Genomic DNA, 27,052 nt, shown 5'->3' with positions numbered 1-27,052 from the left:
TCTTTCCCCGGGCCCCGCCCCTATCTCCAGTCCCCGCCCCGCGGCCTCCGCGCCTTGGACTACGACTCCCGTCATGCCGCGGGGCCCGGATGGGGCGTGGCCTCCGCCGGCCGCTTCCGGGCCTGGCGGTGAGGAGGGAGTGAGGGAGCGGTAAGATGGCGGCGGCGGCGGTGCTGGAGTTCCAGCGCGCGCAGTCCCTGCTCTCCACCGACCGCGAGGCCTCCATCGGCATCCTCCACTCCATAGGTGAGGCCCCGCCGGCCGCCCCCGCTCCGCCGGCCGCCCCCGGCCGTTCGCCGCCGCCTCCCGCCCGTCGCCGCCGCCGGCTGCTGACTCACCGTGCGAGCCGGACGGGAGCGAGGCCTGGGCCCGCTCCTCCCGGCTCGGGCCCCGGCCCGCTCCACCGATGCGGGTCCTCCACCCGCACCGCGGGCCGGCGGGACGGGGCCGGGCCGCTGCCCGCCGCCGGTGCGGGCCCCGCGGGCCCGAGCGGCAGGGAGCCGCCGGGGTGAAGCGGGCGGCCGCGGCGGAGCCCCCCGTTTGGGGAGCCCGCCGGTGGAGCCCCGCGGTCTCGGGCCGGCTTCTCCCCGTTCAACGCGGTGTGCCCCCGGGTGCGGGCGGAGGCAGCGGCGTGTGAACTTGCCTGCCTCGAAGCCCGTGGAGCGGCGTGTGCGGGGGCCGTGGCGGGCAGCGGTGCCGGCAGGAGTCTGCCGGTACCGGCTGTTTGCTTCTGGGGTTTTTCGGTTGTGGTGGGACAGCGGCTGGGTGTTGCGCTGGTAGCGGCGGCCTGCAGCGGGTCCTCGGCGTGCTGACGGATGAGAAAACTCTGCTGGAAGTGGCATTTCCTCTTGTAACACTAAAATGCACCCGTTATTTAAATTACCTGCACAGAAAGTTTAGAGGAGTTTTTGTGCGTGCTGTGTCTGGAGCTTTAACTTCTGCTTGTTTCAAGGCAGATGCTGTTTGCGGCAATTACTTTGTCGGGCTGTCCTGGGCATCTAGCAGTGCCAAGGAGATGTTGGTGCTATAAAGTGGTTTGTAGGCGTAACGTGGACACCCCTCTTTATTTGGGGGTCGGGGCATACAGGGTAGGGAGAGGGGGTGCCTTCAAAACTGGTGTATAAAAGAGTAATTCTCAATTCTTGTAACATAGGGTGATTTCTGAAAAGATGCTGTGACCTGCTGTTGCCCCGCTGTGTCGGGCAAATAAATGTTCCCTAGTGTCTGTATTAGACCTTGAAATTGGAATTGCTGAATGGTCTTTAAAAGTTGCTCGTCCCTCTCGGTGTTTGTCTGGTTAATTAGTAGTTGGTGTTCTCAAGCCTGTCAACACACCTACGACTTCCCGTCCACTCGAGCTCAGTCAGGAGTAACAGCTTGTGTTGCCGGTTGGTGTAAGCTGGAGCAGTCCAGAGAGCGTTGCCGCAATACTTTTCTGCTCAAGAGCAAAGTTACTTTGCTTTTGACACCACGTGTGTTAAATTATGGCTGCAGTCTGCATGCAGGGGTGGTGTGCAGGATTTCAGTTCCTTCTGTAGAACTGGGCAGCGGATTTTGGCTTTGTGTAGAAGTTGGGCAAACTCACCTGCACAGGGGATGCTGGAGATGAATATTTACAGGGTAGCAGGTGGCAGGGAAGAAAGTGTATTGTTTTGTGGATAACTTATATGAAATTGATGTTGTGTAAACACAGGTTTGGTGCTGCTGTATGTCATTTGGCCCTTCTGTGTACTTCAGAGCCAGAGTTACTCATGTTGGTACACAGAGTGATGATTAGATTGTCAGAGTTTGGTGTGGGAAGGAGAACTCACTCTTGCAGCAGTTGTAACACCTGATCTGCTCCTGAGTGAAAAGGGCAGACGAACAACATCAGCTCTGTGAGCTCGGTACTTGTGCTGTGTTTTGACCACAGGATCGCAACTTAATACTCATAGTGGCAACATCAGAAATCCCAGTACCAGAATACCCAACCGTGGAAATGCCATTAGATTTCTTTTATTTGGTTTTGTGGCATCAGTGGGAGAGGGTCTGTTGGGGGGTGGTGGTGGTGTTTTTTAAATAACACTTGAACAGCAGGACAAGCTTAATAAAACTACTTCAAAACTTATAGTCAAGTTGGAGCATGCAGTTGTACCTATCAACTGGATTAAAGCCTTTGTGAAGTATGGACGCAGTGCTCTCTGTAAACTATGCATTTAAAATTTCCGCTTAATCTGCTTTCCAGATCTCGCAGGCCATGCTGGATTCACTATTGCCTGTTATAACAGTTACTTTTTCTGGTGACTTTCCAGGAGCTGACTAGTAATGATTATCTTCTAATTGAAATAGCATTAAAGGTAACTTTTTCACTCTTTTCTAGTGAAACGTGATGTCCAGGAAAATGATGAAGAAGCGGTGCAAGTCAAAGAGCAGAGCATCCTGGAACTGGGGTCGCTTTTGGCCAAGACTGGGCAGGCAGAAGGTGAGCCTGAAATAAGTAACTGAGGTAACGGGTAAGAGATACATACAGTCAAATGAATTTAGTCCCCTTGTTTAATGGGACAGAAGTACAAGCAATTTTGGGCAGGAAAAGTTCTCTCAGAGACAGGACAGAAACTAAAATACTAGATAACATAAAATATTAATCTCATGTTACTTGGCCCAGTATTCCAAAAGATTGCTCATGCATTGAGCAGTTTAGTTTATGACCCTTTGACTTGTGGCCTTTTTAGTACGAGTGACTAGAGTTTTGTTAAGTTCTCATGTTTGAGATGAGAAGTTTCTCTTGTTTTGTTTTTAATAATATCAGAGCCTTCTTTCAAATTGGAAAGTTTGACTCAAAAAGTCCTTTCCACCAGCAGCTTCTTTCTCAATTGATTTATCTGCTGAAACATTACATCAGAAAATCCTTGCCCAGCTCCTCACAAGAGCTAGATTTGACAGTCCTTGTATTGTGAATGTGTGAAGGGACAGAAATGGAGTAAAATTCTCTATTCAACGATTCTTGAGTTGAATCTGTTCATGTCTTCTGTTTCCTGGAAAGCTCAAGGCAGTGTGTTTGTTATTTTGTACTCAGCAGTTTAGTTTTTTTTCTTTTGCTGAAGAATGCTCTTGGCTTTTCTGGAGCACCTTTCACCCCAAGCATTTTAGGAGCTGATACACCACATCCATATAAAGAGCATTCTGTCCATGGCAGACAGTTGCCCATGGTATAGTCCTAATGTTTTCTAACTGTGTGCAACAATAATTCAGAATGTGAAGTGAAGCGTGTGTGCTTTTAACAGTCTGAAACTGGTTGGGGAAAACAGGCCAGCAGAAGGTTTAATCAAAATCAAATGAAATTCAGCTGGGATGCCAGACCTAAAGTTAGAGTAGTTCATGGAAAGCAGTATGAGGTCTCAGATAGCAGCTCATCAGGATGATGGTTTTATATTTATTCTGAAACGCACACTTGGTGTCCTACTGTCCAGTCTTTGTAAACATCTCTTTTGACTTGGTCATTTAACTGATCTACCCACCTCTACATGTGTTTGAGCATTCTAGACACTGATCCCACTGCTATTTGCAATTGAACAGAGCTTGTGACAAAGTAGATTACTTGCACTTAGAGCAGTGCTGGAAACAAAGGTGCTATTCATCTCACCTAACTATAGATGTCCATGTCTGATTTCCTAGTGTGGACTGCTTTTACAGTCAGTGGAGAAAAATAAGCCCTTCCAGAACACGATTCATCTCTTCCTACAGTAAGAATTTACAGCAGGACAAATGAAGCCTGCTGTACAAGCGCTTGTTTCTCTAATTGAATATTAAAGGACCTCAAGTCAATTAACTTGGGTATAGGTGTCTGGGCTGTATGAGTGCCCTTTGCACTCTGATGTTCGCTTCTGTAGCGATAACTAAACATGGCTTTGTTCCTGCACCAAGGAAGGTGTTTGTTTGGGCTAAAAAGGGGGAAATCATCAGAAGAGTCTCTTCAAGTAAATGTGTGGATGTGCTGCTGGTGTACAGAAGCCTGAGAGGAGAGTTGTTAGGTGCATGATGGCCTCCTTGAACTTGGGGTTGTTTTGAGTTCAAACTGAAGTCTTACACAAGTATGAAGAACTTCAGTGTACTCTCAGAGAGTGGCTAGCTAATAGGGTTTTTAAGGGGAAGGCAAAGTAATTGAAAATGTCAATGTTAACTCATCAAAAACAGATTTGTGAAGGAGCAAACGCAAAATATACTTGAAATGCATTAAAAGGAACACTAAACTGTAGAGCAACTATATTCTGAATAGAAGAAAATTAATTTGGCAACATTAAGCAGCCAGTTGTGTATGTGTAGATTGGGGTGACATCGCCAGGTTGGGCTTTCTTGGGGACATGTGGTAAAGCTGAGGGATGAGGAAAGGGGATACCACAGCTTACAGATGTGCTATTCCTGTGGGAAAGACCTGGTCACCTTCCCTTTCTCTGTCTGCTTTCTAGGATGAAGTAGACTAGTAGGAGTGACAAGCAGTCAGGGTCAGCAGCATCTTCTCCAGGTACATCCGTTCACAAAGATCCTCGCACCAGGTAGACACACAGATCTTCGTATCCGAGGGGGGTGAATCCAGTGCTGCATAACCTAACAAGGAAGTTACTGAGACTGTGCAGTTTCTGGCCGGAATGAAGTAGATCTCACCATTGTAGCTTTTGCTGCACACATTTTAGTTTTAGCTAGTGTAATTTCTTTCACAGATTTCAGGTGTTGCAGTGGCTTGTTGGCTACTTTAAAGCCATAACTTCTTGGAGATGAAAGGGTCTGTGAGCTGCAGCCTAGGGAGAAAATCAGCTGCAGTTTGGCGGGGTTTGAAACTTACAACTGCTGTGCTGCTGACTGGCTGAGAGTGTAAAATGAACCTGTGGATTTTTAGAGGACTAACCTCTATTGAACTATGGCCTTTGTGTAAAAGAATAACAAATGACCCTCTTTATCTGCTTGATAGAGTTTAAGGCTTGAACTGGTGGATTAATATTTTTTTAGGACAGTTCTAGATTTTTATAGCATTGCCTAAAACTATAGGATTGGCATAACTCGGATCAGGAATTCAGGTACATGGCATTTTAGCTTGTGTAAGCACTTTCTCTGAGGATGAGCAGCAGACTTCATTTTCCAGAGCTGCTGCTTATCACTTCTCCAGAGCTGTCAATCACACCCCTTTACCAAGCGTTGCATTTACTTAGGGGAAAAAAAAAATAATCCTAAAAATAGTTGATAGTTACACTGCTAGGAAAGAGAAATTTCTATGGGAACTTTGAGCTTGCATGTCTAAATGTGTAGTTTGCAAAATGTACAGATATATTCTAGCTGTTGACTTTGAATCTGCTTTCTAGTGAATTCTCGGGCAGCTGTTGAGCAAGTCAATGGAAAGATAAGTACTGCAGTATGTTTCACGTGATTTTTTTCCTTTTTTCTTCTAAAGTTCCTTTCCTGTGTGGAAAAGTATGTTGTGCACTAAAACCATGATTCAAAGGGTCCTGAGAAGCTGGTGTACTGCAGCGATGCACAATAGGAAGAGTGGTACCTTGTAGTAGTTGAGAATTGATGGATCTCAGAGACAGTATTGCTGCCTTGATAAGAGGACTGAAAAATTGGTGAATTCTTAGTTACAGAGCTCAAAGCTAAGGATACAGTGCGTGACCTGATGAGAAGCAGACTTGTTCCCTGTGTTAAGTGCTGCGTTTTCAAGTGCTTGTGTTAGTTGCATTAGGGAAGAGCACAAGAACTAGCTTCTGGGCAACTCCAGTTCTACTGCTGCTTCTCTTCTGAGCGCAAGGTGACCTGGAGCCCACCTTTCTGAGCTCACATCGAGAGGAGGGATGCTTGAGAGAAGCTCTGCGCAAAACTGATGTGTTGGAAGCTGCTGTCGTGGTAGTTTGTGTACTGTATGTGAAAGCAAAGTGTTGGGATTTGCATCTGTGAGTGGTACTGCAGATTGAGTGGTCCTCAGAACAAAGGCGGTGTGGGTAAAGTCATTGTCTGCCCCGGGGCAGTAGGTAACAGTTCCTTGTTGAGTAAAGGCTGAGCACTGATTGAAACTGTCAGTCAGCAGGACTCAGTCTTGGATATTAAAGTAGCTGTACCTGAATTCTAGAAAAACTTGCCCATTAATTTTCAGACAGAAAGTAAAGCTTTTATGAAATCTTAGGCATGGCAGTCATAGCACCTTGTTTTGTTCCCTGTACAAAGTTTGAGCAGCTCATTTTAGAAAGAGTCACAATTTGTTGCACTGCTGTTTGGAAAATAAGGCTCCTCTAAGGATTCAGGGCACACTCAAGATAAGTTTCATTTGTTCTGAAAACTGCACTTCCAGATGTATAAAAATGTCAGTACCTCACAGTGAGCAATTGGATTGGAACACCCTGTGACTTCTACTTCCTAACCATGTAAGAAATGAGTTGTATCAGGCTTGATTAAACTTTTAAAGTAAATAGGTTGAAAAAGTAAAAAATATAAGGAATAATTTTTAGATATTAAGATGTCCTTGTAACAATTCTTTTGCATTACTGTTAAATGAAATATGAAGGAAATCTTGTTTTCAACTGTTTTTATTGGAATCCTCCCAAACTGAAATTCTGCTGATGCTCCTCCGTATACTAATTGAAATAAAATTAGATTAGTCTCTTATTTTAGTTTTGATTCTGATGCCAGTTTGGTATAGAGTGTATTGAAGATTTCTGAAATACTCATTATGGGATTTGTTTTGGTTTTTTTTTTTCCACTATCAAATCTCGTAAATGTGGTAGTGTGAGATCTAGCTGATATTTGGGTGAGACTTAAAATTCTGGGGCTAATAAGCTGTGATTTCAGTGTATGACCCCACTACTTTATGAGTCAGCACTGAACCCTGCACTGGCACACTGCTAGTCTGCTGGAAGTATCGTCTTCCCCCAACTGTAAACAGACATCGATGCAACCTGGCCCGACGGCTGTGTGTTGTTTATCACAGGAGAAGAGTTAACTTGTGCTGTGCAATTCCAACACGTAACTCCCTTCTGCTGCCATGAATGCCGAGTCCTGAAACTGCTGTGACGTTGACTGCCACGTTCCTCTGCTCTGTAGGAATGGCATTTTAAGTGTATTTCTTCATAAAGAAAGACTTTTCCTCTGTGAGCTTGAGACTAGCTTTATAACTGTAAACTAGTAAGGCGACTAGTAGAAACAGAAATCTAATTAAGTAAGGTAAGATCTAATTAGGTAACGTGGGTAGTTGAAGTGATAAGAAATGTCATTTTTTTCAGCAGTGGCGTGCAGGGTGTATCTGACTTTCTAGGGCTGGCTAGGTATGGCAGATTAAAAGGTCAAACTGTGAGTTAATAAAAACATACTTAAACTATAAACTCCATTGCCCATTTTATAGAAAAATCTCAAAGCATTTAGCAGATGCTTACATTTTTAAAACATGCCTGAGGCAAGTGTAGTTACAAATGGTGTTATAATTGGATGAACTGAAGTAACGGGAAATGTATGCTGTGCGGGTAAGACTGGAGCCCAACAGTCACCTTTGCCAGTCCCCGTGTTTACTGCAAGGCATTCCTTCAGGTGATGTTTATCGCTCTTTTCCTGTAAATGATGTTGAGAGACTGCTTATAAAATGTTTGGTGTAATATATACTGCTGTGTATAGATGTGTCAGGTACTCCAGCTGCGGTGTGACTCTTGGCTGTGTGGTTGTATTTCATGATTTGTTTTCTTCTCTATATAGAGCTGGGAGGACTTCTGAAGTATGTTCGACCCTTCTTGAACTCCATCAGCAAAGCAAAGGCAGCCCGCTTAGTCCGATCTCTGCTTGATCTGTTCCTTGATATGGAGGCAGCAACAGGACAGGAGGTGAGATTTAAATTTCAGCGCTAGTGCATTCCTCAAAAGCCTGTAACACCATTATCTGACCTAGTTTGCTTCACACTGAAGAATTATTCATGTCAGGAAACATTCATTTAGTGCATTTGGATATATTCTATTAATAAAACATTAGATAATTTAATTCACTCATAACCATGTTTTTCTGCAAGCCTCATCCTGCTGCAGGTTAGGAGTAACTCTCACCCTGGGCATGTTTCTTAGACTCATGTTGCTTGCTGTTAGATGCACAGCATTAGTAGTATTTTGTAGTGTGATTAATGTTCGGGAGGTGAGAGGTGCTACACCTGCTCCAGGGAGCTCGGTCTAGTGGAAGGGTGGGGGCAGTGTGTGATGGCACAGAGCTAGAGGAGTGAGTCTTCAAGGTCTGTTCAGGAGTTGGTGGGATTAGATGGCGAGTATTACTTAGCATCTTTCACCTGGAGACATGAAGGTGTATCGCATGGGGACACAGTGTGGTGAGTGTCTTGCTCTGCAGAGGGCTTCTGGGGCATGAAAGTTATTCCTGAAGTGGGAGTGGAAAAAGCTTTGCAGCTACCAAGTGTAAACTACTTCCAGGGGATGAACTTCTTCACTAGAAAGCCCCTTTGGTCTACGATAGCCCAGTTAGGATGTACTCCATTCACGTTAGCTACCTAGAATACAGTTGGTTTTCTTTTTTTTGTTTTTGTGTTGGTTATTTGGGAATGGGAGAAGGACAGGAGCAACTTGTAAATAAATGAGCAGCCACTTACAAGCAGTGCTGACCTGGAGTAGTATGGATTGTACTGGCACACCAAAGCGGTTAGATGGAAAGGGGAGGCAGGGAGGGTCTGAGCAAAAGGTTAAGGGGAAAGCCCATGTAAGACTGTATGCACAGCAACTGATGTATTACGGTCTAGAAGAGGTTCTGCCATGTTAAGAGGCAGGTGGCATTCTTGTTAGCCCAGTTAGCACAGAAGTATCATCCTTTAGTTCAGGTAACCTAGCAAATGTTCTTCGTTTGCTGTTCGGTTCTTGTGGCTTGTATGTCCTGTTACCATAAGCGGTGACAGAGTCTTTTTGCAGCTACTCTTTAGCAGAAGAGGTTAAGGGAAGTGGGGTGGGATGTACAGGTGAGAAGGAAACCCCTAACGGTGTCAGGAGAAAATGAGTGGCTTCAAACTTTTTCTAAAGGTAGCTTGATGTAAATGACGATACTGGGATGCACTCCCAATAGGTGGCATTTTATGGCAGGGGAAGAACTTGGAGTAACAGCAATGGAAATATGGCCCACTTAGTCAAAATACTCACTTTCAAGCATATTCAGAAGCCAAACCCAAAACCTTAAGGAATTCTGACACCTAACCTGTGAGGTTCTTGATGCAGTAATCCCAAATACTTTCAGTGCCTCATAAACGTTCAGAGGGACACTTGCTTCCTTGGTGTAATGTATATCAAGAAGACTCCCAGGAGTCCAGTAAAGCAATGAAACTAGAGATTCTCCAGCTCCTAATGCTCCAGCTATCACTGTGCAATAAATTGTGACTTCATAATGGCTTTTCATAAAATGTCCCCATTTAATAAGTAGTGACAAGGAGCTGACAAGTGCTGCAGTGTAGTACAGCTGCAGAGCTGCCCCAGAAAGAGCTGCAATCCAGAGATTTTTGGGAAAAGGCATTCCTGAGCCTAGCACCTCAGGATGACTTACTGTATATTATTGGCCAGTACTAAATTGGCACCGTCTTCTAATTGGGGTAGGACATGACTGCTTTACTCATCAATGGAATCTCAGCAGTCTTAAAAATACAAAAAGCCATTGGGTTCCTTTACTTCACTTTGAAGCAATAGATAAAACATCCAGTGTCACTGACTGACTCCTGGCACCTAACTCCGTTATAAACAGTGGAGTCCAGCACCTCTGTTGGTTTATACTACTAAAGGACACACACGGTCTGACATATTTAGGCCCTAAAACACATGCTCTTCATTTTTCCTTTCTTTCTAGAGCAATTGAAAATACATTTTTCTGTATGGCAGAATGAAATGGTGCAAAACACGCTGGAAGGGATCTCAAAAGTCTTTTAGTCCATTCCTTGCCCTAAGGCAGAATCAGTTCTCATGTAGCCAGATGTTTTCAGTTGAAACAAAAACACAGCTGTTTAAGAAATGCTATTAGGATTTCAGCAGTAATTTTTACTGGTGAAACCTTGGAAGCCAAATCTTTATTTTCATATTCCAGTGTGGAAGGATTGTCCCTGGTGGTCAGAAAAAGTTATTGGAAGCCAAATGCATTAGAAAAGCAATTGAAGAAGGTGATCTGTTGGGTTTTTTTTTCTGATGGCTAAAGCTTAAACTAAATCTTAGTTTGCCTTCTGAACTGTACTTTCTCTTGCAGTATGTGGTACAAGTAGTATAATACTGTGAACTTTGTTACAAAGTGCAGGAAGTTAATCTAGCAAAGAGAACATGAAAATATGTAGCATAAACTGTAACTGTTCTATATAATTTTGTGCAACATTTCTGTGAGTTTAAACTCTGGTGTCAACGCCATGCAGGCTGAGGCTAAAGTGTATCACGTGTGATTACTAGTGAGTCCTGATTGAAGAGAAGTCGTAATCTTGCAGTGTTGAGCTGCAGTTCTCATCAGTGGTGAACTACACTTTACCGTGGTAATATTAAAGGTGTCGTTCAGAGACATTTGGGATATGCACTAATGATGAAAGCTACTCTCCAGGCTCATTTTAAAGTAAAGCTAATTTGGTGTTTAGCAATACTGCTGTTCAGACAGGAATGACTTTTTTCCTTAAACTACATTGTGGAGATTCAGGCTTTGTTGTATTTTTGTTGCTTTGTAGGAAATGATTGAACCATACTGCTGTTTTAAAGAGGGGCAGCAGAAGGCTTTACAAATTTCTTTCTGCTCCCTTTAAGGTTGACCTGTGTTTAGAGTGTATTGAATGGGCCAAATCAGAGAAGAGGACTTTCCTACGCCAGGCTCTGGAGGTACGTTGCATTGTGGATCCCAAACCTGTATAATAGCGTCTTCCCTTTGTCAGCTTTGATACTTATAAAAGTAGAGAACTTGTGTTGTCCATATCTTTGTACATGTAATGGATGGGCGATAACAATTACACTAAAGTTAGCGACCCTTCTTGAATAGGCAGGATTTTACCTGTTGTGTTTAGACTAGCCAATCTTTCAAATGGCAGATCTTGCAGAGCTGGACCATATAATGTAATGAACACTAATTTAGTGAAGTCTGTGCAGATAAGAATATAAAGTTTCATTTTACAAAATAAAGCTGTACTACCTTTCTCTGGCTTTCCTCACAGCAGTTCCTTTTCTGTTCTTCAGGCGAGGCTCGTCTCTTTGTACTTCGATACCAAGAGGTACCAAGAAGCACTGCAGCTAGGTAAGTCTCCCACTAGGTGGTGGTAGTAGCTCTTTGCTTTGAAATTAGCCTTGAGGCTGACAAGGGAAGTGATCAACTACGTCATGTTACTTGATGAGTTTTGTAGGACTTGGGCATTAATTTCTCAGTGCCATACTAGTTCTGCCATCTTTTTCCACAGCTTGGTGATAAAAGCTTTTAGAGATCTCTTTGTTCTCATCATTTGTTCATTTCAAATAATTTTGGAAGCAAAGAGGACCTGTGTCCAGTTGAAGGCCATCAGGTTTGGGTCCTGCTGGAACATACGTAGTATACTGCTGTGGTCGGAGAGGTTGAAGGGAGAAACCAGCTTTTTTCAGTTTGCTTAAATACAGCCTCAATAAAAGCAGTAGTAATGCCAGGAAATGGCAAACCTCTAAGGACGTAATTAGACAAGCTCTTGTGAAGTAGTGTAAAGGCTTTAAGAATTTGCTTTTGCACCACCTGAGATATGGTAATTAACCATGTGAACTCTCCTACTCTGCTACAAAGCAGAGTAAAGCAGGTCATCTTACATGGCCCAAGTCCCTTTGGTGCTTTTCAAATGCTCATTTAGCAAATGACTGCAGTAATGTAAGATGAGGTTTAAGCTGGCTAAAGGGTATTTGTACAGACTGCTTCACCAGCTCAGCGCATGGGTATGAGCAGGACTGAGGGATGACTGCAGTGACACGGACAGCAGTGCTCACCCAGGCAGTGGTGATGCCTCACCAGGGACCCGTCACTTCTTAAACAGTGTGGTGGCAAGAGCATGTGTCATGTCCAGAGTCACCTGGGTGACTCGTATCTGATCAGAATATCAGGTTATGTTAAGTGCTCTGATACATGGAATTCAATATCAAGTTAGAATTAGTTTGCATATGGATATGTAATGAACTCAGGTTTAAACTGATCAGAGTCCACACTCCAAAGCTGTACTTAATTAACTTAATCACTTGGATGATGGTGGTGCAGATTGGGGAGTTGTAAAGGCCTGTACCTATAGGACAGCCTCTCCAAAAGATCTATCAAGATGTCAACGTTGTGCACTAGCATTTCTCTGTGGCTGGCCAAGACATGGTTATGTCTACGGCTGTGGGGAGTAGGTGCAAGCAGTGAGTCTCTGTGGGATGTTTCTCAGGAGAGTCCATTCTCTTCCATCTAGTTATGCAGTTTCAGCTGTGGTTTTCAGCTTTTGAGCACAGCAAGTGAGGATAAGGTTCTCATCTCTGTTTGCCCTAAGTTAGTTCTTTAGTTTGTAGCGAGGGGAAAGAAGGGGAAGAGTTTCCTGTAAGGCTGGCTCTTTCTGTCCTCATGAGGCTTTAATGTGACAGTTTATGTAGGCTTTTCTTAGGCTGTCCGTTCCTACCTCCTAAACTTCATCTGTGCATGTCTTGTGCTTAAACATTGCTTCCTCATCCCCCATTCTTAGGAGTTGCTTGAAAATCCTCAGGTCTCACCCTAGGGGAATGATGCAGGAACGGGCAGTACTTCAGGTTTGCTCGGAGCTCAGAATGTGAGTGGTAAATCATGCTGTTGTCTGGGGAAGGGGTAGCAGAGTGACAATCTGAACTGCACAACCCATCCTTGACTTTCTGCTGAGTGTCTGCTGCCCGCGATGAGGTGGCAGAGACATGCTGTCCATGTACCCAAGTATTCTCACTGCCCTCTTCCGCCTCTAACACAAAACTGGTTCATTCTTCTCCAAATGTGGACTGACACTGACCTACTGTTATTTCCTCTCCTTTGTTTCTTCTTGGAAGAACAGGTTGTGTAAGCCTAGCCTCCCTTCCTCAAAGCCTGTACTGCTGTGGGGGAAGAAGGGTGTAATCTGGAAAGACTTGGTTTGTGTAGTTGTTGACAGCAGATGCAGAGCAGGTTACAAAGGTTCTTGTTCTTTCCTGCTGCTAGGCTCCCAGCTTCTTCGGGAATTGAAAAAGATGGATGACAAGGCATTGCTGGTGGAAGTGCAGCTGTTAGAAAGTAAGACTTACCATGCCCTGAGCAATCTGCCAAAAGCAAGAGCAGCCTTAACCTCTGCACGGACTACAGCCAACGCAATCTACTGTCCACCTAAGCTGCAAGCAGCGTTAGACATGCAGTCAGGTAAAGCCTTTCAGGAGAAGGGGAAAGTCAAGGACTTGTCATGATGCATCAGTTGATGGATATTTGTTCTTTCCTGAGTGAATCGCAGAAAATGGTGTTAGGTGGGACCTCAAGATATCTACAAGTCTGCCCAGCTGCCTCAAGGCAGGATCAGCTATAATTACATTGTTCCTGACACGTGTTTTTTCAGCCTGTTTTTGAAAACCTCTGGTGGTGGAGGGTCTGTAACCTCCCTAGGCACTACAGCATTACACCATGTTAGTATAACTGTAACGTTGTTCCTGACCTGATTCTCAGGCACTTACCTGAAGTGCCCTGAACTTACCTTTCTTAACATGTCCTCTTAAGAGAGGGCATGGATGCTCTTCTGATAGAGATGAGGTAAAGGGAGGCACAGAAAGAAAGGATTCCATTTACTGAAGTACCAGATAAAGCACTGGGCAACCAAATTGTTCTGTTCTCTTCCAGTCATGTTCTGAATTAACTCTGATGCCTGCCTGTTTGTTCCTCTCAACAGGTATTATCCATGCAGCAGAAGAGAAGGACTGGAAAACAGCCTATTCATATTTTTACGAGGCATTTGAGGGATATGATTCAATTGACAACCCAAAAGCCATCACTGCGCTGAAATACATGTTGCTGTGCAAAATCATGCTGAACATGTATGTGGCAAATGGTTCTGCGAAGAACACTTCCTACATTTTAATGGGAAAGGCTTTTCATTTGTAAGACTAATGAAAGAACTCAGGCAGACAAGCTTGCTGTTTGTCTTTATGACCTAATCAACATTTCTGATACAATGTTACTTGACTTGTAGTAATTTGCTACTGGGAATTTTTGAGACACACTTAGATTTAAGCTGCCCGTGTTGTTGAATAAATGCTCTCTTCGCTTCCTTCCCCTCTCTAGCCCAGAAGATGTGCAAGCATTAGTGAGTGGAAAGCTTGCTCTGCGGTATGCAGGAAGACAGGTATAGAAACTTAATCATTTCTATCTTCCTATTATTTCTGAGAATATTGTGGTGTTATTTTTGTCAAATACTTTGGTCTTTTCATACCAAAATACCCTTCACTTCTGAGTGTCCTGAACGAGATCCAGAACCGATTAAATTACCATAAGTAATTACCATAAGTCAGTTGCCTTCAAAGGGATTACAGTGACTTTCACCACCTGAGAATCTGGCCCGCTCGCTTCATTTTCTCTGCTTTTCTCCTCCTCGCTTTCTTCATGAACTACTAAATGCCTAGTGCCATAAGGTACTCATGTCTCAACCCTCGCCAACTGCTCTGCAGCCATGGATCTGATGCATTTAAATCCAGATTATTCATTGTTTTTACTCACGTTGTAGCAAGTCCTGAGAATCCATTCATAGCAGTATAGTTGAGCAGCTTGAGACCTAGATGACTGTAAGGTGGAAGCCAAGCAGCTGGGGAGTTGTTAAATCAGCTGTTTATTCTAACATGTTAACTTGCCAGCCTGTGAATGCCACCCCCATATTAAATCCAGGGATGCTTATATAAAGTACAGGGCCAAAAGCCAGGCATGCCAGGGTCTGAGCCAGGCTTTTACACGCTGATGCCCTCGGTGGCTTTGGTCAGCCAGCTATTTACTTTGACGCAGGAGCTAATACTCACCTACCTCACAGAGGATTAGGGAAGCTATTTAGTAGAGGAGGTCAGTGAGCATACATGTGTAGAAAAGAGTCTGAAGTGGGGATATCCCTGCGTTATCCCTGCTGGATCACGAAGGGCAGCCCTGGTCCTGCTTCATACCCTTCCCTCAAGTGGGAGCTGGGTTGGAGGCTGCTTTTCAGAGTGTGAGGGCAGTGTACCGTGGAGGAAGTCTCAGCTGTTCCCTGCACTGTCTTTCTGAGACAGCAGTGATCACAAGTTCCTGCAGCAGCTGTGGAGGCTGAGCTTAGGGATCAGAGAGAAAGTGGGCAGCCTTGGGGACAGCTCAGTGGGAGAGATGATAGCAGAAGCCTGGGCCTTCTGTGCCATAGCCACCAGTTCATCCTGCTTGTCTCATGCACTTATTTCTCTCACCACTTGGAAACTGTTCTTCTAGTGGTGTTACTTTCTGTTTAGTATAAATAAGGTAGTTTGGTTATGGCCGAGTCTCTTGCTTTGTTTCAGCAACTGTTGGGTAGACAAGAAACATTTTCTGATGCTGTCCATGATAGGGTAACCGTAGAACTTCTGCCCTGCTTCTGTTGCTCAGCAGAGGAAATGTGGCATGCTGAAGGGGAGAAACACAACTTAAGGGCTGAAAATGGCCATGTTCATTAAGCAAGTGTCAAAATGTTCACTTTCCTTAAAAATTGTATCAAGCTTGCTCCCAGCCTGCAACCTGATAGGAACTGCAGCTGGCATTCTCAAACCTTACAAAACTTGAGTTCTTTGTTTCTGTGAAGCTGATTTCATGCTGTGTCCTGCAGCTGTTCTGCATGTTCTCCTTATTAGCAGCTGTTCTTACTCTGCCTGTGTGGAAGTAACCCTGACATGGCTTTGTAGCAAAAGGAACATTCCCATTTTGCTGTTTAAGCACGTTTTCAGTATACTGCACAGTTGGCATAATAGCACTGAGAGGAGAATCCAGAACAATAACCTACTCTCATTTTCTTTCTCTGCAGACAGAAGCACTAAAATGTGTGGCACAGGCCAGTAAGAACCGATCGCTGGCAGATTTTGAAAAGGTGAGTCAGGAGACAGAAAATGGGGCCTGGCTGGACAATACATTTTGTTTTGGGGAAGTTGTAGGAGCTGCTACATCCCACAGCAGGAAACCATAAAAACATTCATAGAAAGCAACAGTGCATCAAGCAAGTACCCCACAATAATCAGCCAGTTTGGTTTTCGCAGCATGGGGAGTAATAGCTTGCTTGAAATTAGGTTTTTTCCTTTTTTTTTTTTTTTTTTTTTTCTGGAGAGTGAACTCAGAAGTGGTTTCCTGTACTTTTGGTACTGTTCACTGCGATGTGTATCTTCCTAAATTTTTTTCTGGCTTCAGCAAGAGCACCACAGAGATAACGGAGAGCATTCCCATGTCAGGGAACAATCCTGTCATGCCACCTCCTGAGTGTAAACTGGAGATTCTGACTGCTAAGCTCCAGCAGCGTAAAGATGAAGCATGCTTGCTGCACGGTGCTTGAAAGGCTGCTAGGCTGTCATGACCTCCTGGCCTTTTAGCGAAGTTACAGGATTGGATTAACTACTGATACTTTGCTGGGCAGGGAGGGAAGACTATTTCATACTCGGAGGGCCTTGAGGACAGGAGACCTGTCACTACCTGAATTATTTGTTCCCACTGTGTCTTCCGCAGGCTCTGACAGACTATAAGGTGGAGCTCAGGGACGACCCCATCATAAACACTCACTTGGCTAAGCTCTATGATAACTTATTGGAACAGAATCTGATCAGAGTCATTGAACCCTTCTCCAGAGTACAGGTAAATGTTTCCAGCAAGCACACTGACATGCTGGTACCTCTGTCCCCTGCTGTTGGTGGGTGAAGGACTTGTTTCCGTGCAGAATACTTCTTACTCAGAGCTGCTCAGCACTTCCAGAGCTCAGGGTTCATCATGTTCAGCTGAAAAATAAGGAGGGGGCTGAGGGGAACTTTGGAAAACCATGTTCCAGAGTCATTGCCCTTTCCACCCATTTCACTTAACGCGCGCTGAAAGGTGGCTATGCTTTTAACACTGAAGGTAACAGTGTTTGGCTTTTAAGGGCTCTGACAGGGTGTGGGTAAAGCTGCAGTAATCTTGGAGAATAAATAGTATTTCATGTTTCAGAGTGAAATGGCTTTAGGTGTCTAGTCCATCTTCAATTAAAATTGGATTTGAAATCTGTAGGACATGAAGCCACAAAGCAGAGAAAGCCGTTGGAGATTTTTAGGCCAGAGTGTTTACAGGCCCTTGTGCTGTTCCATGGAAGAGTCCCATACCTCAATGCTGTGTGTCAAAAGTGCAGCTAAAGATTTACTTAACTCTATTGGTCTCTCTTATAGATTGAACACATATCCAGCCTCATCAAGCTCTCAAAGGTAAGAATATCACTAGAAATCAGTGGCACATCTTAAGAGGGCAAAGGAATTGAGGTCAAATGCCATTTGCCACCGGGAAATAAATGTAGGCTATTAAGTCTGACAGATCACCTCCACAGCATTTACAGGCAATTATCGCTCTTGAGAACTTTAACACGGACAGTTTCCAGGAGGCATCGGACTGGCTTCCTCTGCACTAGTCTTTGCTGTAACATCGCCTTCCTTCACGTGGATTTTACTCCCGTTGTTAGCATTTGCTTTTTACTGGGGGTAGATTTTCCTCTGCTGTAGTAACAGCTCATGGTGTGACCAGCTCAGTCTTCCCAATTGACCTGCATTTAATCCTTGTGAGTGTGCCCAGAGGAGTCTTTCTTACACCCTGAAGATACAGGATCCAGCTAATCAGTTTGAAGTTTCATTAGGGATGCATATGTCACATTGACTATTGCAATAACTGCTTTACAGATAATCCCAACCAGATTAAGTTTTAGGAAAATCCACTGTAGACCCAGCCAGTTGCATCTTGAAGTGCTTTTGTCCTGTATTAGCATTAAGGCCAGAGGTTTGGAAGTGTACTGAGCCTGGCCTTTATGGTCAGTACATCATCTATCCTCTTTTTCTCTTTGTGCATTCTTTTCCTAGACTAGCCTGTCTTGTTTAACACATACTTAATAGTTTGAGTAAAAGCTGGACTGCAGTTGTTTCTTAACTGCGGCTGTGTGTCCTCTGTCCAAAGAGCGGAAGCGGAGCAGACTGCTGTGGGGCCTTGCCTGGCACTGGGCAGGAGGTCAGCTCGGTATTGAGTGGCTTGAATGATGCTTGGCCAACACTTGACTAAATACTTGCTGAACCAAGCTAGAATGCTCCAGATCCTGTAATGAGTAATGCCTGTGTGAAGTGACAGATACACAGTCTTTTGTGGAGCAAGAGGGCAAGACATCCCAGTGTTCTCATCATTAAAAGCTGCTGCTTAATTTCGTATGTCATCTAAAGCTTATGGTAGTATCAAGCAGCGTGCAAGGAGAGATCTGTCCTGACATCATGTTCAGTGAAGAAATAGCTGCTTTTAAGCAGTGCTTGTATCCCACCAGGGCAGTTGAGGAGTGTAGAGTAGTAAGATTTGCTTTTCTTTATGTAGTTCTGGGAGACTTTTAATTTTTCTGCTTCAATTTCAGGCTGAGGTAGAAAGGAAACTGTCACAGATGATCTTGGACAAGAAATTTCATGGTGAGTCTCTGCATCCTTCAGTCTCGACTGCCTTGCCACCCAAAGCCAGGTTGTGTGTAAGCAAGCTGTGGATAGACCCCTCTTTATCACTGCACCTTTGAACCCTGGGTGTCCTCCTTAGACTGCTCTGCTCGGCTTCAGACAGCAGACACGCAGGTTAACAGGCACTATGGGAAGAGTAGTGAGCGGTGGGTTTATTTGTTACTCTATCTGTTGTCATGAAGGCTGTTCCTATTGCTCCATCTGCCATCATTAAGGTCAAGGCTTAATTTCTCACAAATCAGAAACTGCTGTAAGTCCTTACTCACTGTGACTACATCCAAGGACAGTTGTGAGACCCACTGGTGGGCTATCTAGCAAAGATGTGCTCCTCTGCCTTGGAGCTTACTGGAGTATGTGGTCACCTTTCCCAGATAATTTGCGTCAAGAGCATTTTGCGTGTTGGCGGGCAGCACCCACACAGCACAATGGATTGGTTTGGGTTTGTCTGGGACCACAGGAGGCTGCTTCTCTAACGAGCTCTCAAGGAAATGGCTCCATTTTTGTTTACGTTGTCCCTGGTGTTGACTTAGCCCTCTTGATCTAGCTGAGGAAGATGAATGGCCAAAAGAAGTATATTGGTTGGAGAATAGCTCAAAAATTACAGAATCCAGCCGCAGTGCCCATCTGGCACTGGGAAATAGTTTAATTATAAACTGGCTTTTTTTTTTTTTTTTTTTGCCTTGCTCCAGTGTTGTGCCGAGCCATCCTGCTGGGCACAGAGGCCTTGAGGAGGAAGGTAGCTGTTAGGGAATGGGCAGGCATAAGCATCTCTGGGATGTCTTCTTGGGCCCCTCTCCAGGATGGGGTGTTTTTTTTCTGGGTAAGCTACCACTAATGGAGTCCAGACAAAAATCAGTCAGCCAGTCAAGTACAGCACATGAGCCCCTTCCAAACCCAACACAGCTGACCGTCCGTTTGCTGGGTAGATCCCTAAATTCCTGCTGTCTGGAAGATGCGATCTGTCGAGTGTTACACTGGTGACCGCAGGTTTGTGCCCACAGGCATCCTTGACCAAGGTGAGGGAGTCCTGATCATCTTCGATGAACCCCCCGTAGACAAAACTTATGAAGCTGCCCTCGAGACTATTCAGAATATGAGTAAAGTAGTGGATTCGCTCTACAACAAAGCCAAGAAGCTAACATAGGTGAGTGGAGGCAGGAGCCAGAGGTCGCAGCTGCTCCGGACCTATCGCTCCTCCCAGGCCAAGGTGCGGTTTGTGTCCTTGAGGCTTGTTTTCTCTCCTCTCAATTGACGTGGCTCTGTTTTCTTTTTGCAGAGTTGAATTTGCTAGCTGTCATTTGGAGAGTGTGTGTGACAGGAGAGTGAAACCTTTGGGAAAATGTTAGGAGACTTTTTTTTCTTTGTTCTACTTTTCGCTCGGAAAGTTTTTAAACTTCCTCATCCAGTGCATCTTGTATTCCATACGATGCGTGTTCCAGTTTCCATGTAATCTTTACTGGCCGAACTTTGTATCTGGGGGGGGAATATTGTTTAAACGAAGAGGGTATTCTAAATAAAAGGAAAAAGGCTTACACTACCTAAACATGTGCTTTCCACTTCCTAAGGGATGGCAGAGAGTTAAGCAGGGACAAAGTTTTGTTACCAGTAGGTGCCCAAAACAAGTTTGTTTCATCTCCCTCTGCTCTGAAATCTGAGACTTACTGACGGTGTATAAGCAGCCAAGTTTATTCCATTTGTACTGAACCAAAAAAACCCAAAATGTACAGACTGCTGGTTTATTTTTAAATCTTAAAGGCCTCGGATCCCCTTGAAAGCAGCTCCACAATGATTTTCCTGAAGGCTTTCGCACCCGAGGCACCTGCTTCAGAATTGTCATTGTGCTGTGCTAGCCCAGAGCCACCCTGCGCAGCCAAAAATCTCAAGACGGCTGCAGCCACTGTCTAGACCATTAGGCCAGTTTCTAATAAAGGGAACAGCGCAGGTTTCCCCTGGAGGCCTGTATTGCATGCTATTGTTTTAAAATAGACTAGATTTTAAATGTTTTATCCCTCCCCCCACCTGCACTGGTAGGAAGAACAGGTGAGCAGGCGTTCCCTGAGTCCTCGCCTCCCTGTGGGAGCCAGACCTTGTCTGGCGGGGAGGCGAGCTGCTGCCCTGGGCGCTGATCAGACTGTCATTATTTACCTCTGCTGCGTTAGTGTTTTTTTTTTTTTTTTTTTTAAACATCTGATGTGAGACAGCTTGGCCCTTCTGGAATAACCTAGTGCAGCACTCACTGGGGATCTTCCTTGTTACTGTTCCAAAGTCATATATGTGGGGGGTGGAGCACGGTGTATTCCAGCATGTTTCATTTTATGGTGAGGTTACTAGCTAGGTTTTAATGCCATTTGGGCAGTGTAAGCTTCTGCATCTCTGTCCTGCTAATCTTTATTTTTCCTTTCCCCTCTGTCTCTCTTTCTCTCTTTCCCTCGCCATGTTTTTCTTACAAAATTTATATTTTGTAAAAGGGTTCTGTTTTATCAGGAAATATTTTGCCTTCACACTGAATCTTAGACTGGCTGATTTTTCTGCTTTCTGTTCACATTTTAACCTCTCCAACATTTTATTTTATTTTATTTTAATTTCCATCTCATCCAGTCAGTCACTGTTTGGGTTTTTGGCACCATCAATATCAAATGTACAAACGGTTCTTGCTAACCAACACCAGGTATATCTGATGTTCAGATGAGTTCCAATAAAATAATTTTTTTTTCAAAAATCTGTCTCCTGTCTTCAGCTGCCGAGGCAGATCATGGCATGTTTGGTGCAGTTTCTCTCTTTGCTTAGGGAAGGGTGGATTGCAACACAAGCTGCACACCTGGCAGGAGCTCGTGAAAGCATCGTCGGTGGTGATGTTTCTGAGACGGGGAGTGTGAGGGACCGTGTTTTAAGCAGCATCACTAAGGGTTTATGGATTGTGAGCAGTTCCTGGCACAGCAAGTTTGAGCTCTGCCAAATGAAGTTGTGATATTATTATTACCATTATTATTATTATGGTGAAAAATGAATGACATCTGACCTCTTGCACCTCTAGCCTTGATGCTGTATTGGAGAGTCTCACATTGTGTACAGCACCCTGCGTAGATTCCTCTTAAGGCTAGACAGGGTATTTCAGGTGTAATTGAACTGACACGACATCTTTAATTTTCATGTTTGAAACTCGTGTTTCTCAGACACCAGCTGGTCGAGGTGATGCAGGTCTTTTGGAAAGAAACCTGGCCTCACAGGCAGAAAAATGTGAGGGACTTAACTCCTGCTCTTATGTGTGGCTGGGACTGCAGGGGAAGTGTGTTTCTAGTTTTCTTAATAGGTTTTTTGCACTATAAATAGCTTTTAAGATATTTCCCAAAAGCAGCTCTGGCCAGTTCACTGTAATGCCACTTAAGTGGCATTTTCCCTGGTGATGCTGAGCTGTGGCCATGCTTTGCTGATTTAGGTTGCTAATCAAAGGTGAATGAGGGGAAATCCGTTCGTGGAAACAGAGCTGAAGCCTGTGCGTGCAGCGGTGATGGTCGCACGCAAGGTGCTGAGAGGGAGTGAGGTGGAGATGGCCCTGAAGTCCTGCGTGTCCTCGGCGAGAATGGTGTCCAGCTCCGGCTGTCGTCCCTCAAAGGGGACAGAATTTGTCCTGACCCAGTGGGTGACGACAGGGGGAGCAGGCAAACCCCTGCGCTGGAGGTGGAGGAGACCTGACCAGGAGCGAGGAGGCAGCAGGTCTGCAGTGATGCCAGCTCGAAGGCGTCTGGGCTGCCTTGTGCGGGGTCAAGGAGGTTTAATTGCATGTTAGTCATTCAAACCGCCTGTGGAAAGCTGGGATTTTCCGAGGCATCTGAGTGCCTGCCTCCCACCTCCAAGTGTATTAAAATTAGGGCCAAAAAAGCTCAAACGGTAGGGCTTGTTGTTAAACCCTTTTGGCTTAAACTTCAAAAGGCTTAAGTTAAAAAGCAGGCTTTTGTACAAAGGCGAGTTTCATGCTGCTTGGGTCCGTGTAATATTTTTAATGGACAAAGGGATTTCTCAGTAACGGCAGTGCTGCTTGGGCTGGACTCGCACCATCCGTTTTGGATCATTACATGGAAAAGCCTCTAAAGCTGTTTGTAAAGAGGATATACAAAGAGGAGACCATTTGACCATCCCTTAAAAACCCAGCTCCCGTGCTGGGCTGGTGGCACTTTGAAGGACATTTTTGGGTGCATTGGGACAGGTCTGTCCTCACAGCGCCGGTACTGTGGGTCGGTCCCGAGCTGCCCCTGAACCGGGAGCGGGACGTGTGGGGACAGGCAGGTTTTCAAGCCCTGCTCTGTGTCCTCCTGCTGAGCACCGGCTTCATGGTGCAAGCCGCTATCGTCAAGCTCACGGTGCTGAGAAACCGGCTGCCCTGCCTTGGGAGGGGGGACAAAAGCCATATTGGAACAATCTCCCCTGTTTTTTGCTATGTGTCTGCACCTCAACCTGCCGGGCTGTGAGTGCTGCGCCGAGCACAGCACCGACCCTGTCGGAAGCAGGAGCTTTGGCAGAGCTTTACCCCAAAGTGAGATTTTTTTTTTCTTTACCTTCCACATGCTTTAAACCCCAAGCGTGCAGCCGGCTCGTCCCGGGCCGGTGTCGGTCAAAACTCCTGCGTGGCCTTGCCTTGGGACGGTAGCTTTGGGGACGACGGCTTTCCAGTGTGTCCCCCCCGCTGCCCTCTGGGTTGTCGGTCCCGGGGCACTGGGAGGCTGCCGTTGTGCCCCGATGAAACGGGGAGTTTCGGGGAGGGGGTTTGACGGGAAGGGGATGGGCAGCCGCGGGCCTGGGGCGGTGCTGGCTTTCGGGAGTACGGCGAGCTCGGTTTCGGTCATCCGCCAACCCCCGACTAGTCCGGTGTCGGGGTCAGACCTCCCCCCGTTTCATTGCCAGCAGCAGCACCGGGGGACAGGAGGTGACCCCCGGGGCCCGCCCCGCTCACCGGGACCGGAGCCCAGCGGCCTCCGCCACCGCCGCGCTTGGCCGGAGTCGGTAGGGACCGGGCGGCGGCCGAGCGGCCTTTGCGTGTCGCTGCAGGTTGCGCAAAAGCGGGGACCGGGCTCCGGCGGCCTCGGGGCTTCTCTCGGAGCCGGAGCCGCTCCCGTGCCCTGCGGGAAAGGGGAGCCCCCGCTCCGGGCCCGGCGGCGGCTTTACCCGGGAGCCTCCCGCGGGCGGGCGGAGCCCGGCCGGCGGCCCTTCCCTTAAACCCCCCGTCCCGGCCTTTGCAGCCCGGTCCCGGGCGCCTCCGTCCCCCGGTGCCTGCGGTGGGAGCGCCGGGCCCCCGCCGCCCGCGGGGAAACCCGGCCGCGGGGCGGGGCGGGGCGGGGCGGGGCGGGGCGGGCGAGGGGGCGGTGCCTGGGCGGCGAGGGGCGGCGCCGCCGCCCGTCGGGGGGGAGCGCGGAGAGGAGAGGCGCGGCCCCGGGGGGCGGGGGCGGGGCCTGGGCGGCGGCGGGGCGTGGCGAGGGGGGAAAGGAGGGCGGTCCCGCCCCGCCCCTTTCCCCGCCGGCGCGGCGGGCGCACGTGGCGGCGCGGGGCGGGGCGGGGCGGCGGCGGGCGCGCGCACTGCGCCGCCGGGAGCGCGCGCGGCGGCGGGGCGGGGCGAGGCGCGGCGCTGAGCGGCGGCGGCGGCGGAGCGGGCAGCGAGCGCGGGGCCGCGCCGGGGGCCGGGGCCGGGGCCGGGGCTCGGGGCCGGGGCCGGGGGGCGGGCGGCGGGGCCCGCCGGTCGGCCGGCGCCATGGGCACGGTGCTGTCGCTGTCGCCGAGCTACCGGAAGGCCCCGCTGTTCGAGGAGGGGGCGGCCACGGTGGGGCACTACACGGCGGTGCAGAACAGCAAGAACGCGAAGGAGAAGGGCCTGAAGCGGCACTCGCTGATCTCGGTGCTGCCCTGGAAGCGCATCGCCGCCGTCTCGGCCAAGAAGAAGAGCTCCAAGAAGGTGCAGCCCAACGGCGGCTACCAGAGCAACGTGACCCACCTCAACAACGAGAACCTGAAGAAGTCGCTCTCCTGCGCCAACCTCGCCACCTTCGCCCCCCCGCCGCCCCCCGCCGCCGCCGCCGCCGCCGCCGCCGCCGCCGCCGCCCTCGCCTCGGCGCAGAAGGCGCCGCCGGCCGCGCCCGCCGCCGCCGCCGCCGCCGCTACCCCGCGGCGGGTGGTGGTGCAGGCGTCCACCAGCGAGCTGCTGCGCTGCCTGGGCGAGTTCCTGTGCCGGCGCTGCTACCGGCTGAAGCACCTCTCGCCCACCGACCCCGTCCTCTGGCTGCGCTCCGTGGACCGCTCGCTGCTGCTGCAGGGCTGGCAGGACCAGGGCTTCATCACGCCGGCCAACGTGGTCTTCCTCTACATGCTCTGCCGGGACGTCATCTCGGCCGAGGTGGCCAGCGACCACGAACTGCAGGCAGTGCTGCTCACCTGCCTGTACCTCTCCTACTCCTACATGGGCAACGAGATCTCCTACCCGCTCAAGCCCTTCCTGGTGGAGAGCTGTAAGGAGGCCTTCTGGGACCGCTGCCTCTCCATCATCGACCTCATGAGCCCCAAGATGCTGCAGGTCAACGCCGACCCGCACTACTTCACCCAGGTCTTCGCCGACCTCAAGAAGGAGAGCGGCTCCGAGGAGAAGGGTCGGCTGCTCATCGGCCTCGACCGGTGAGCCACCGCCGGCTTCCCCCCCCCCTCCCTCCCCGCCACCACCACCACCACCACCCGGGGATGCTGCCGCTCCCCGCCCGGACACGCTGCGCTCGCCCCGGCCCGGCTCGGAACTGCTGCCGCTCCCCCCCGGGGGGCCCGGCCCTGACAGGGAGGGGGGAGACGACACGGTGGTGGGGGGGGGGTCGTCCACCGCCGGACCGGAGCGCAGACCCCCCCCCTCCCCCGCCGCCCCGGGCCGCTGCTTTCCAGCCGTCGCCCCCTCTTCATCCTGCGGGCCCGGGGGGCTGCTGCGGCTCCGCTACCGGATTGAGTTCAGCAAATTGGGGAGGGGGGAACAACCAACCCCCCCCCCCCCCCCGGATCTCCCCCACCCCGGACCCCCGCGGCTGGGGGAGCGGAGCGGAGCGGGGCTCCGCGGGCTGGCGGCGGGGCCGGCCCCGGTCACCGCATCACCGGGACAAAGACGGGGCAAGGGGAGGGGGGGGGAAGGAGCAAAACCGACAAAAAAAAAAAAAAACAACAAAAAAAAAAAAGGAGAAAAAAAAATATTGCTCGAAAAGCTTCACCGGAGGCGGCTGCGCGGGGCCGATCGTGACTTACCGGCGCCGGAGCAGCCGGTAACGGGACAGAGAGGCGGGCACGGCCCGGGGCCCCCCCGGCTCCCCCCCTCCCCTTTATTTATTTTCTTTGAAGAGACTCGAATTTCCCGAGCGGGTCTGGGTTAAGGGAAATAACCGCTACTGTATCATGACATCAATGTGAAATGTCTTGTTCCCATCGTGCACTGATCATGAGTATTGTGTAAAGGATCTACTTGAGTGTGCAAGCAAGGAAAGAATCTACATGCTGCTATATGAATACTTTTAGAACAAAAAAAAAACCACAAAAAAAAAACACAAAACAAAAACTACTAACCTACGGGGGGGGAAAACAGAAAAAAAACCCTTCTTTATTCTTTCATTGTTGCTTTTACAGTGGTATTGCGCATGCAAACAGGAGCATTTTGTGTCTTCAAAAAAAAAAGGAAAAAACAGATAAAAAAATAATAATCAAAAGAAAAACCTTAACGAGAGATGGCTGTAAAAATTACACCCATGCACAAAGACCCGACACCACCCCGATACCGCAGTCTTGAGCTGGTATTCCCTTATCAGGCCTGGGGACTGATAAGTTTTTTTTGGGTTTTATTTTTTTTTTTTCTCCGTGTGCACAGTTCTAGTTTAGTTCTGGTCCATCGGGCGTTAAACTTGCAGACGAGAGGGAGAAATAACGTGCCATTTATTTTTATTTTTTATTTTTCACTTGAAGCTCTTCATCGCTGTACATTGGACCCTGCTAATGATACATGTGTACGTACGTTTTTTTAGTGCAATCTCTTCTGTAGATCTTTGTTGACCAAATTGGTGGGTATTGTTACCTATTAATTTATATTTGTCTCATTTTGTATGTATGTGTATAGTGTGTTTGTAAGTATGTGTGGTTTATAACCTGACCGACTGTGTCATGGGGCTCAGTGTGCCTGTAATTTAATCCCCTCCCCTTATTTTTATTTATTTTTGTACTGTGCTGATTAAATAAAAATGCACTGACCATCCATTACATGGCAGCGGTTCGTGGCGGAGTCTTTTCTGCAATCCCACACCCCCGACGCCCCCTTCGCGGCGCCGGGAAATTGGATTTGCTTTGACGAAAGAGGGGTTTAACGCAGCCGCGGGTTTAATCGCGTTACCGGCGCTGGGGTCACC

At 47.8% G+C, this 27,052-nt stretch overlaps 2 protein-coding genes across 2 annotated transcripts; both read left to right on the top strand.

Annotated features, from left to right (window-relative positions):
• Positions 1–96: 96 nt before the first annotated feature.
• PSMD11 (proteasome 26S subunit, non-ATPase 11) lies at positions 97–20,184 on the top strand. Its single transcript, XM_075036202.1, has 14 exons — positions 97–246; positions 2,360–2,461; positions 7,705–7,829; positions 10,752–10,823; positions 11,175–11,232; positions 13,141–13,335; positions 13,853–13,997; positions 14,245–14,305; positions 15,968–16,030; positions 16,657–16,782; positions 17,343–17,378; positions 18,554–18,605; positions 19,649–19,791; positions 19,924–20,184. The coding sequence occupies exons 1-13, from the start codon at positions 156–158 to the stop codon at positions 19,789–19,791; spliced, it is 1,269 nt and encodes a 422-aa protein (XP_074892303.1). The 5' UTR covers positions 97–155; the 3' UTR covers positions 19,924–20,184.
• Positions 20,185–24,301: 4,117 nt separating this feature from the next.
• On the top strand, positions 24,302–26,214 carry CDK5R1 (cyclin dependent kinase 5 regulatory subunit 1). The gene has a single exon (XM_075036201.1). It carries the CDS (start codon positions 24,388–24,390, stop codon positions 25,303–25,305), a length of 918 nt encoding a protein of 305 aa, XP_074892302.1. The 5' UTR covers positions 24,302–24,387; the 3' UTR covers positions 25,306–26,214.
• Positions 26,215–27,052: the final 838 nt, after the last annotated feature.

The sequence above is a fragment of the Buteo buteo genome, chromosome 9 (assembly GCF_964188355.1).
Source record: "Buteo buteo chromosome 9, bButBut1.hap1.1, whole genome shotgun sequence".
Classification (NCBI taxonomy): Eukaryota; Metazoa; Chordata; class Aves; order Accipitriformes; family Accipitridae; genus Buteo; species Buteo buteo.
This window is presented reverse-complemented; position numbering and strand designations above follow the sequence as displayed.